Source organism: Telopea speciosissima, chromosome 4 (assembly GCF_018873765.1).
Source record: "Telopea speciosissima isolate NSW1024214 ecotype Mountain lineage chromosome 4, Tspe_v1, whole genome shotgun sequence".
NCBI lineage: Eukaryota > Viridiplantae > Streptophyta > Magnoliopsida > Proteales > Proteaceae > Telopea > Telopea speciosissima.
Genome location: NC_057919.1, coordinates 2,761,357 through 2,774,170, shown reverse-complemented (window position 1 = coordinate 2,774,170; position 12,814 = coordinate 2,761,357). Strand labels below are relative to the sequence as shown.

General features: G+C 39.7%; 1 protein-coding gene across 1 annotated transcript; it reads left to right on the top strand.

Annotated features, from left to right (window-relative positions):
* Positions 1–787: 787 nt before the first annotated feature.
* On the top strand, positions 788–6,587 carry LOC122657354 (aldehyde dehydrogenase family 3 member F1-like). Its single transcript, XM_043852030.1, has 10 exons — positions 788–1,028; positions 3,652–3,720; positions 4,579–4,675; positions 4,761–4,967; positions 5,055–5,179; positions 5,332–5,436; positions 5,544–5,716; positions 5,819–5,909; positions 6,022–6,171; positions 6,295–6,587. Exons 1-10 carry the CDS (start codon positions 831–833, stop codon positions 6,529–6,531), a joined length of 1,452 nt encoding a protein of 483 aa, XP_043707965.1. The 5' UTR covers positions 788–830; the 3' UTR covers positions 6,532–6,587.
* Positions 6,588–12,814: the final 6,227 nt, after the last annotated feature.

Here is a 12,814-nt window from a genome sequence, read left to right as displayed (position 1 = left end):
TAGGGTGTGCGGTGGTGCACATCCTACGGTACAACAAAGATCAGATCACATGGCACATATGGCCTCTGTTGTACTGCTGGATGTGCACCACACACCATGCAATACAACAGAGAATTTTTATACAACTGGGTGAGCTTGACAAGAGAAAAGCAACTCTGAAAAAAACTATACTTTGTATTGATGTAACATTCTCTTCATCTTTTAATAGACTTCTTCTTTTGCCGGGAGAGATGAAGCATCCAAGTTTAAGAATGAGTGGTTAAAGCGGTGATCATTTATTTTCCAAAATTGGTAGTTGCGATTTAAAGTGAATAATAAATGTAAAGTGGCAATAATTGGAATGGTTGGTGTAATATAGTTCTTAAGAACTTATTATTGATTTTGATTTCACATTCACATCCCTTAATTTTTTTTATTTTTTTTGGGTGAATACTCACATCCCTTCATTATGGAACCCAAATATTACTTAACTGAATTAGATGATCTTTAATTCTCTATGATGTGGCTGGGCTATGGAGTCCATTTTCTATGCAATTATCCATGGATCTAACGGTGTTTTCCTTTTTTGGTAGAAATAGATATATCGGTTAGAAGACAGAAATTGAAGATGGACCCACCCAAACAACTCTATTATTTCCCATTTTAGGTGGGAAAGGCATTTATTTCTCCAACTGTCTAATTAGTGTTGCTAGATATGGATGGGTTACGATAAATTTAAAAAAGGCTCAGTTTCAGTGTCTTTAGACAGGCACCCAATCTCTCTCTGATTAGTAAAGCTTCTAAGAGGAGAGAAAAAACTAGTTAGCTAAAGAGAAGGTGTGTGTGTGACCATGGCATCATTGGTGGCTCTGCAAGAAGACTTCAAGGAGCTTCGAAAAACCTTCCTAAGTGGGGAGACACGAAGTGTGGGGTGGAGGAAGGCACAATTGCGAGCTCTCCTAAGGCTTCTTAGCGAGCAGGAAGACCAAATCTCTAAAGTCCTCCATGACGATCTCGGCAAGCATCACTACGAAGCCTACAGAGATGAGGTGAGTATGTATGGTTGTCCTGATGGTATGGTTTAGGAGCCATGCGAGATGAAAGTCTCATGCACAGTTTTGAATGAGAGAAATATGTGAGATAAGGAATCTTCGATATTAATTCTTCCATTCTAATCGTTGCTTTTCTTTTTGTTACTTCAAAATAACTGCTTCAATAATTCGAATTTTTTATATTCTTTTTTTTTATTTCTCAACAAACAATTGGCATATTCTTCTAGTAATCCTAGCTTCATCATGCATGGTTCTATGCATGGTTGTGTTTGATATGCATTCGTGAAATTGATTTTACTTGTTTGGGTCTAATTAATGCATACCAAACACAACAATATATGGAATTTCGAAGAGGGTGACAACTTGGAGCGAGTTTTGATTTTTTATTTTATTTTTTGTTTGCCCCTATGTTTCGGGGGCTGGAAATGTCTTTGCGCACTTTATTTCGTGGTGGGTTTCCATTTATTCTCATTCGGGTCTGTGAGCTTTTTGCACCGTTGATTTGAAAGAAAAGAAGATAAAATGAATAAAAAAAATAAGTGATCAACGATGATGAAGTAGGTACCCAAGGATAAAGGGTCCCATACACCACAGGACTGATATTTGCTAGACTAGCGTTATGGTTTAGAGCATCATCTCAGAACCCACAAAAAGAGAAAGGTGGTGGTTGATCATCTTTTCTTAATTTCTTTTTTTTTTTTGGGTAGAAATCTTTTCTTAATTTCAAAGGACCAAATTTTCTAGGTGAAGGAAGAACCCTTGGACCTGGCTCCTGTCCAGCCGTTGCAGGAGCTGGACGGTCCAGCGCTCGAAAACCACCCAAAAACAAGAGAGCGGGGGTGGGTGTGGTCATTTCACATCTGGGGCCAGGTGGGGTCCACTTGTGAAATGATCACCCCACTTCTATTTTTGCCATCATTTAGCGGGGTTGGACGTTTCAGTTCCCGTCACGGTTGGATAAAATCCTTTTCCAAAATCTCTTGCATGGCCGGTATCGTCAGATGATCAAGGGAAAAGGAATTTTCGAGAATGTTTTTTCTTTTTTGTAAGACAATAGAAATGTAAATTTGTTCATGAGACAAGAGTTCCATTGTATGGTCACTTCAGCAGTGTGGCTATGGATTCTTCCTCCCCCACTAGTTAAGGAAAGCTTTTGTCAAATTTTTTTATGGGGTGATGTTCTTTGCTTGAGAGCGCACGGGGGTGCAAGCTGCGTCAAGACACATGGGCGGGACGGCAACCATTTCAATCATTCAGGGTGCGGGCCGATCATTTCACCCACCCCCATGTGTCTGGACGCATCCTACACCCCCAGTGGAGAGAACATTTTCCCATTTTTTTTTGTTATCTTTCAATCCCAAGCATGGTTCATAATCTCGGATCGAATCGGTATCGGCCATGACCGATCCCAAGATTAGAACAATCTGTCAAGGTATTTTTGGATTGTTCCCTAAATCGGTCAACTCAATTGGATTGGCCGATCCGATCCAATCCGATATTTGCCAAATTTTTTTTGGGGTTTTGACCGCTATTTTGGGTTTTTTTTTTTTGAATTTTTAACTGATATGTTCCCATTTTTATTTTATTTTATTAGCATTGTCGACCAATCCAAGCCCGATCCAAAAAAGCCTGGATTTTGATCAATTTTTATCAATCCAGATCGGTATCGGCCATAACCAATCCCGAATCCGATACCTGAATTTTGAACCTTGATCCCAAGTCACTCTCTTAAGTCTAGTCACTATCAAGTCTAGGGATTATAAAACCGGATTGGATCGGCCGATCCTTAGATAGACACAAGGATTATGGATCTACAGTATGATTCCTGACTGATCCATACCAATTTGATCTGCATCAGATCGAAACGGATCAGGACCGATTTGGACCCCAATTCCGTGTTTTTAACCCCTGCTCAAGCCAGAAATGGCAAGAACTCTTTGTCATTACCCTTCCTCTTGCAACTGCATGGCTGCCGAGTGCCATCGATGGAACATCATCTATAGATGCTTTCTAATGGGAAAAATATCCTCTACAGTGCACCGATCTTGCGGTGCATTGCAGTTCGAGTTTGAGAGCTCAACACGTGAAAGATGCAACATCCAACGGTGCCAAACTCGAGAAAAAAAAAGAAAAAAAATGGATTAATTGAGCTCGCATCGTTGGATGAAACATCTTCCATGTGTCAAGCTTTCATGCCCAAATTGTAGTGCACTGCAATATCAATGCACTGAAGAGGATATTAATCCGTGCTCTAGATCTAGATGTATTTACGTGGCTACTTGTAAGATACATTCTATCTCTCGTGGCTATACAATTAAGGATTCACCCATGAATCAATCGTCATAATTATCTTCCCCCTTATTTGTTGGAGGCTCAAAATGTATACCCATCCATGCACAATGATGGTCATCGGTGAAGGAATTCCTCCTTCACTATAGCTTAAGGAAATCTCGTTCCATTAATTAATGAATTAAATATCAAAGATGACAACCATAGTGCTCACTCATTTGGAGTCTCAGAATTTTCCATGTAAATAATTTTACAAGTTTTGGACTCTTTTCTCATATATAATATATAGTATGATTCTTTTCATCCTTTTTGTCTTTTTTTTCTTCTTTAGATTGGAGTTCTTGCAAAATCTTTGAATTATTCGTTGAGCCATGTAGAGAAATGGATGGCACCCAAAACGGTGAGTTAATTTTACTTTGTCACTTAAAATTTTATTTTGTTAGTTACTGTCTATTACTTCTAGTATGTTGCATTCAATATCACTTTTCAAAAGCATTTCTGTGATTATTACGACAATTGATTCTTGCTATAAATATAAACACTTATTTGCAACGATTTGTACAAAAATGAAAGTGATTCTTAGAATTGAAAAGTAGAAATTATTCACTGTATAGGTATGATATTCCAAAAGTGCAAAGCCCAAATGATCAGTTTGGAGAACAAATTTGAGCCAACTGCTTATATGGTCAAAATTGCCTGAAATAAGAAAACAACTTAAAATCTACAAGAGTTGATGCCAAACATGTATATTCTTTCTCAGCAAATAGCTATGCCAACTACACAAACTTTTATCACCTTGGTCCATTTTAGCCCACCCTTTATTTGCAGAAATTTGTTTTTTTTTTTTTTTTTTCACATGGATATTAGTATTAACAAATCAAGACTCTTGGACTACTTAACCCCCAACAGGGAAAAAAAAAATGTTTTTCCTGTCAGGCTAACTTCAACTCACTTAGATTAGATCTAACCAAATAGGATTTGTTTATGCCAATATTGTAAGGAACAGGAAAAAAGGGTTGGGGGAAAATAACCTCAGTGATCAAAACACACAGTTGGGGACTATATCTGCATTTTTTGATGTCAGTTTACCACATTTACTGTCTCATGCTTCACTTTTACCGCATTTAATCCGACCGGTCATGAGAACTGATCTGGTTTGGGAAGTATTTAGCTAAGATGTGACAAAATGAGGAGTCATTACATAGGAAGCCTTCTCTCAGATTTCCTGAGTTAATGGCATTTTATGTGCATGGAACAGCGCCAACTACCATTGGCTTTCTTCCCAGCAACAGCTCAAGTGCTGCCTGAGCCTCTTGGTCTTGTTCTCATAATCTCCGCTTGGAATTTCCCCCTCGGTAAGTTACCCTGGTTTTTCAAGCACCAAGAGAGGAAGATAGGGAAGCACAGTAATAACAAAATCTAATTAAGTTGTGTTGGCAGCATTGGCACTGGAACCATTGATAGGAGCCATATCTGCAGGGTGTGTAGCAGTCATAAAACCTTCAGAGCATGCTCCTGCAACTTCTTCTTTTCTAGCCAGTGCAATCCCAAGATATATGGACAATAAAGCCATTAAGGTCATTGAGGGAGGAACACCCATTGCCGAGCAGCTCTTACAAGAGAAGTGGGACAAGATATTCTTCACAGGTATATATATACACATAGACAAGTCACATTAAGCCTTCATTATTGTTCTGCTCCTGATTAACACCATTGATATAATAAACATCACAGGGAGTAAACAAGTTGGACGCATAGTCATGTCTGCAGCTGCAAAGCATCTCACACCAGTTACACTAGAGTTGGGTGGGAAATGCCCAGTTGTCCTCGATTCTCAATTGAGCTCGTCGGCTAGAGAGGTTTATATTGTCCTGTAATGTTGTGTTGGAGTCCATATTACTGTGTTCTATTTTGATCATATACTATCTGGAACAAACTTAAAGTTAATACAGAATGTTCATGAATGAGAATGCTAAAGACTAACTAACTCTCCTTTCTGTGTTTGTTTAAGATGGCTATTAATAGAATAGCAACAGGGAAGTGGGGATGCTGCATTGGTCAAGCATGCTTGTCCATAGATTATATACTAGTGGAGGAGAAGTTGGTTTCAACTCTGGTTTATACTGATAGCCTCACTCTTCTCTTATTTGCATTTTGTTATTTGATTTAATTTCACAAATTGACTTATTCTTCTTAATCACTTTGGTTTATTTTCCCTCTTAGATTGATTTGTTGAAGAAGTATATCAAGGGAATCTATGGTGAAAACCCAGCAGAATCAAAGGCCACTGCTAAGATTGTTAACAAGCACCATTTTAACAGATTGCGTATTCTTCTCGAAGAACCAGGAGTTTCAGCTTCAGTTGTTCATGGCGGTTCAGTAGATGAAGAGAAATTGTAATTCCCTAATCCCTTTCTTTATCTGCAGTTTTTTTCCATGTCTAATGCTTGAATCACACCAAACTGATTAACAGTGATATGATCTGATCTCTGTTCTAGGTTTATTGAGCCAACGATCTTGCTGGATCCACCACTAACATCTGAGATCATGAACCAAGAAATCTTTGGCCCATTGCTTCCAATAGTCACAGTTTGAAATCTTTAACCTTATTGCAACCTTCTTCCTTAATTTTCTGAATTTGGCAATTGTAGGAAAAAAGTGATTGAAGAATGTCTCAATCTCATAATATTACTTTTTGCAGTTGAAGAATATTCAGGACAGTATTGAATTTATAAGTTCAAGGCCAAAACCCCTTGCAATCTATGCCTTCACCAAGGATGAAATGCTGAAGAGGCGGATTCTATCAGAAACATCATCTGGAAGTGTTACATTTAATGATGTCCTACTTCAAGTAATTGTTGGATTTTATTTATTTTTTAATTTCAATCCTTATTATGTTATCTCATTGCAGTTAACTCAATTTTTTAATTTTAGAGGTTCAGAAAACTTATACGTGGAGTTGTTCAACTTGCAGTACTTGGCTGACGAATTACCATTTGGTGGTGTTGGCGAAAGTGGTATAGGAAGTTACCATGGGAAGTTCTCTTTTGATACATTCAGCCATCAAAAGGCTGTTCTTCGCAGAAACTTCTTCTTGGAACCTGGGGCTCGATACCCTCCATGGAATGACTTCAAGCTAAAATTTATCAGATTGCTTTATCATTTTGATTACTATGGATTGGTTCTCTTGTTTTTGGGGTTGAAGAGATGATGGCCAGATCCTTCCACTCAGTCAAAATGTATAGAGGCTCTGCTTCTGCAACTAATTAAAACCAAATGCTCTGAGACCAAATAAGGTGAACAGATTAGATAAACCATCAACAAAGAAGAGGGTCATATTGGGTAGTTGTTATTATTCAAACATTCATATCGTTCTCTGTCAGTTGTGTTTATATGTAGAAATAAATCTGCTATATATTTTCTCTACTCTCAGGATATTTCTTCCACCTCTACTTAATTCTCGTGTCACAAATCTGGGAAAGTGGTTATGTTTGAAACATGAAATTCAAAAGATTCAAAGCAGATTCCAGTCATTTAGTAGAGCCAAATTTTGGGAAACTGGCTTGAGGGGCCAAAATGGTTTAAAGATTCCAAGCTTCAAGCTCGCGTTTCTTCCCTCGATCTTCTTTTCTCTTCATTTTAGAGACTTCAATGCATAATCAAGAAACTGCTTTGGTGGAAGGACTTTCACAGAGATAGAGTCTACTAAATACACCTAAACCCATCCCTTCATGGTGACCTATATTAGCTATCATTTTGGAAGCTATGCCCTGGGTGTGGTGCTCCCGCTTTGCAAACACTGCTATTTCAGTTTGAATGCTCCTTTGTTGTATGGTTTGGTAGCAGGGAAGCGGTTTGGCAGAGAAGGCTATGGTGGTTTTGAGCATCTTGGCCACTATTCCAGAGGGCAAAACCACATCATCGAGGAAGGCAGGATTCCAATCCCCCTACCAAAAATAAATGAGATTATCTTCTGCATCAGTAATAGCGTAGACAATTCCAATCCTGCAGTGAAGAAAACCCAGACTCTTGACGCCATAGAAGACATTCCTCAATCTTTATTTTTCAGCATCAACCGGTCAGAGCAGTTCAGGCATATAGCTTTTTCTTTTTTTTTACTGAGTTTCATTTAATCATAAAAACCAAAATAATCGTCTATCAACCAAAGGGATTTGATCGAATCCTAAGAAAGATCACTCAGATTCGATAATGTTTTAGGGAACACACAGGAAGAATGAATGAAGCTGAGAGAGAGATGATATCTTACCGGCGAGATTTGCAGCGGTGAGGTCGCCGTATTTGTCATCCTGAGCAATGCCTTTGGAGTCGCAATTAATGTTACTTACCCGATGGTGATAGGAATGGCAACGTTGAAGGAGGGATTCAGTATCGATTTCATGAGACCACGGGGAGAGAAGGGTCGGTGCGATTTTGTGAACACAATTGCCCATTTTGTAGTCGGTTAGGGACAAAATTGTCATTTTTGGGAGGTTAGGTACTCAAGTTACTGTTTTGCCCCTTTTTTTTGTAATAACTATCTTTCATGTTGGGGTATGTTATTAGTTAGACTAGAGAATAAGTAATTTAATTTTGTAAACTGATATTGAATTCTTGATAATCTTTGTAACTTTTTATTTTTTTTAATTTTTTGAAGGGTTTTTTACAATTACCACCCTAAAAAATTTATTATTTACTATTACCCCCCAAACTTTCAAATAACTGTAATCCCCCATGTTGCAAATTAATTACTAAATGGATCCCACCGTTACAGACCCATAACGGTGGGGGTTAGTAGTGATACAAAACCGTTGTCACGAATTTTTTAGAACGAAAATACCCTTGGTGAAAAGTGAAATAAACCCTTTGATTTTCAACTTCGCTCAGCCCTCTTCACTTCATCCTCTCCACCTCACCTATTGCAGCAAACCGGAGGAAGAAGAAGAACTTCGTCTCAGCCCTCCTTTTCTCCCAAACCAAGCTTGAACCCTAAATGCCTTTGCAAGCCTGCATCCATTGGAGAGTGGAGACTCGCAAGACTCGCCGCTGCAAGCCTACATCCGTTGCCGGAAGGGATCAAATCCACAGGTAATAAATAAATAATAAATAATGGGTAAAAAGGGCATATATGGCTAAATAGGGTTTCAGTGAAACCTTTTCACACGATTTTCTCCTTTCTCCGTGACTCTTCTTCTCCACTCTCCCAATGCGCAAATCCCAAACCTGATTTTCAGTCCCCGTGACTCCATTCTTCCAACTCCGAAATCCCAAATTTGATTTTCAGTCACCTGGCAATGCCCTATTGTTCTAAATAAAACTTCAAATATGGTAGAGGATCGAAGGTTTAGATTTGGTGTAAACCCTTAATGATCGATCTTCACAAGCAGATCTGTTTTATTTTGGAAGTAACGTAGTAATTGCAAACGAGAATCACGAGATCTGCAACCTGGAACTTTGAGAATCGATAATCAGGTTTGCTCTTCTATTCTATCATGGCTTGTTCATTTCTCCTTCCCTTTAGAAGTGTGGGAGCAGAGGAATATCTACATGCATACTGTGGGTTGTGTAGTACAATAGGTCTTCAACGAAGTAGAAGAAAAAAAAAATCAAAAGGGATGTAAAAGAGATTCATTACTTTATCGGCCATTACACAGATCTCCATTAATGTTAATATGAACATGAGATACCCTCTTTGATCAAGCTCTGTTACTATAAAAATTTGAACTACCCATTCAATAAGAATCATAAAAAACCCAAGTTAATGGATTGATCCAGAAAAGGAAAAAATAGCAAATCTGGAGAAGATGGTTCCACAATCACATTTGTTCTCCTTTGTATCACAAGTCTGTGAATGAGCCTTCCAATCAACTGAGAAGGGAGAAGACATGCTGCAATCCAATACCTTTAGATGGAGAGTGGAGACTTGTCAAACTCGTCGCTGCAAGCCTGCAACCGTCGCCGGAAGGGATAAACTCCACAGGTTTATTTCACTTTTGATCAAGGGTATTTTCGTCCTAAAAAATCCGTGACAACGGTTTTATATCACTATTAATCCCCACCGTTACGGGTCTGTAACTGTCACGCCCCCATCCCAACAAGGGATAAAATACATTATAAGGGGTGACTAGGACGACGCTTGTCATCCTACTAAGCTGCCAGGATCACTGACACAGTGTCCCAACGCATAGTCATAACTAATATTAAAACAATATAATATCAGAGTGCGGAAAGGGAAATATTACATTCCAAATGATCACTAGTTTTGCGGAAGCGTATAAAATTAATAGTTACAAGATGATCAAAGCCTAGATGATAAATACTGTAGTTAATCCATTTTTCATTACCATCTAATAATGATCAACAAGGGTATAACAGTAAATGTTTATACATGGGCCTACGCCCTAAAATAAACAAAAGGGGAACAAGTCCCTAGAATTCTCACGGCCCGTAGGCACAATTGTCACAAGGACACCCGTTGGCATGTTCCTCTAACACAGCTTCCGGCTCCTCCGTACCTGCATCATAATCTAAAAATTGTGTACACGAGGGGGTTAGCTCTCCACTGAGCCAGTGAGGGGATGGGGATGCACAAACACACAATTCACATAGTCCAATGATGCATGCATATGTTAAGTAAATTTTCCACCTAACATCACAACTAAGTCAATGGCATATGCTACTGTGACAACTCGGGAGACACTGTGGGTCACTTAACTTATCGCCACAATGAAACCTCAATTGTCACCTGGGACCTACGCCGATCGAAGCCTCCAAGACCACTCAGTGGCAGACCCCTGATAACCAATACTACCATGACTGGCCTCTCCCACCTCCACAGAATCCGGTGTACTGATTACCCAACACCTAAACCCCCTGTTGGTAAGGGTCGTAGCATAAGGGTGTAAAATCCTAGCCACAGCTACATGCAAGTCCTATCGTCCCGAGAGGTAATCCGGGCGCATCAACTTTTCATCTGGTTTAGTGCCCGGTTACCAGACGGCACGGCGCATACAGATTCAACATGACATTCAACATAATTTCTTCATAAATATATATATTATCCGGGTTTCGACGCACCCACCGGCACCGAGACCCATCAAAGTAAAGCATCTCCAATTAACATCATAACATTCATATATAAAAGTATGCAATATGCGCAAGCATGCTTAATAATTTATAATGATGACATAATATACAATGCAATAATAATATCAAGCCCAAACAACCAAACCCACTCACAATATGTGTTATGCCCCGATGTTATGAGTTGTCGCCGAAATCAAGTAACACGTCACAAGATGAAAACTTTAAACCTAAATAAAGAGTGAAAATAGGGTTAATTAAGTAAAGGGACGGATCCCCAAAAGGTCTCCCATAAATCATTTAAGTATAAGGTTTCAGAAGTAGAGTGGTTGCAGGAGTGGTTTCATGCCCAAATTCTGCAACCACATGTAAATCCTAGGAAACCAGGGGCTCGGAGACGATTTCGGTCAAGGTCGGTTGCGAGATGTGGTTTGAAACCGAAATCGAGTGTAAATCCTAGGAAACCAGGGGTTCGGGACGTTTCGTCAAGGTCGGTTGCGGATGTGGTTTTGAAACCAAACCGAGTGTAAATCCGACCTTCACAGGGGCTCGGGACAATTTTAGTCAAGGTCGGATGCAGATGTGGTTTCAGAAAACTGAAACCGAGTGTAAATCCGACCTTCACAGGGGCTCAGGACAATTTTAGTCAAGGTCGGATGCGAGATGTGGTTTGAAAACCAAACCGAGTGTAAATCCGACCTTCACGAGGGCCTTCTCGGGAAGGTAATTTCGGGGTGGTTTCTTGCGGGTCTAAAACCACATGTAAGTCCTAGCTAACCAGGGGCTTAGGAAGGTCTCTCGCAAGGGTGGTTGCGGTGTGGTTTCTCGTGCGAAACCACATGTAAAACCACATACGCAGAATCGAAAATTGAAGGGTTTCTTGCTAGGGATTCATTTTCCAAGGGGTTTAAAGGTAGGGAGGCTTCAAGAAAGCTTCCTCCTAGGTACATTAGGGTTCTAAGACCTCATTAGGTCCATGTAATCCCATGGATTTAAGAGGGAAAACAAAGAGAACCTAAATTAAGACATAATAGGGTAGAAACCTTAAATTTCTTAAATGGAAAGAGATTACTTAGGCTTAGGGCTTGTAATGGAATGAAATAACTCCACTATAGTCTAGGTTTAGAGGTTCCATCGATTCCTTGGTCGAATCTCTCCCATTTCCCAAACCTCAAAACTCAAAATAGATGAAGAGATGTGGGTTTCAATGGCTTACCTTCCCCAATGTAGAAAAGCTCCACGTAGAGGGCTCCACAAGGTGAGATTCCAAGCCTTCAACCAAGCTTTTCCATTCCTCCTTCTCCTTTTCTCCTTCCTTCTTTCTTCTTTCCTTCTTTCTTCTTTCTTCTTTCTCCTTTCTCTCCTCTTTCTCTCCTCCACGATTTAGGTTAGATGGGAGAAGAAATGAAAATGAATGCTTCTCCCCCCCCCTTTGTCTTATTTATAGAAAATGGGCTTGGGTCCTTTAAGTTAAATGGGTCAAGTAGTTAAATGGGTGGATCCAAGATAAATGGGTCATTAGGCCAAATGGGTAGTTTAAGTTAAATGGGTCAAGAGGGCTTAATGGGTTGACCCATGGTCTTATTTAGGGTACAGGAATGGGTTAACCCATCTTTGGGTCAAATAGAGTCAAATGGGCCCTCAAGTTGAATGGGCCTCTTAACCAAATGGGCCTGCCCATAGGTTTCAAATAGAAAAGAACCCACTTGGGGATGGGTCCATCCACCATGGGATTATAAGCCCATCACACGCTCCCTTAAATAAGGGGGACCCACAAATAGAATATTTCCAACTCAACTAAAATAGCCCGGGAGGTCTAAATCTTGACCCGCACTTCGAGGGCATCAAGGAAAAAGATAAATAAATAAGCCAAGGGCTAAAACTTACTTCTCCATTGCCATGGTGTGTCAATGGTAAGCCCGTATCATGGTCAATAATTTGTAACTGGGTTTGACCACCAGTGAGAACAGCTCACCAGCACGTGGCAGTGATAACCACACGTCACGGGGAAGAAATAATAATTAATTATGATCCGGGGTGAGGGTATAACAGTAACGGTGGGGTCCATTTAATAATTAGTTTGCAACATGGGGGGTAACAGTTGTTTGAAAGTTTTTGGGAGGGTAATAGTAAATAATAAAATTCTTGGGATGATAATTGTAAAAAACCCTTTTTTTAAAAGTAGTTTTCTCTCTTGGAGTATGAGAATAATTATCACCTCAAATTCTTCCAATAGGAGGGAGTGGACCCCACCTTGGGTAGGGTTTTCGGATAGGGGGTAGGGTGGTTATTTCCATCCCCATGTGAGGAATTGGAGGGGATAACGATTCGGGAGTATGACGCATACAAAGAATCAAAGAGATAAACACATGGGAGTGTAGAAGGCTGGCCTAGCCTACACTCCCATACAAGAT

What these genes read in the sequence shown, in the direction of transcription:
- LOC122657354 (XM_043852030.1), top strand. Translation starts at nt 831, where the DNA reads ATGGCATCATTGGTGGCTCTGCAAGAAGACTTCAAGGAGCTTCGAAAA. An exon ending in AATGGATGGCACCCAAAACG is followed by an intron (nt 3,721 to 4,578) that starts GTGAGTTAATTT and finishes TGCATGGAACAG; the next exon opens with CGCCAACTACCATTGGCTTT. An exon ending in CATTGCTTCCAATAGTCACA is followed by an intron (nt 5,910 to 6,021) that starts GTTTGAAATCTT and finishes TACTTTTTGCAG; the next exon opens with TTGAAGAATATTCAGGACAG.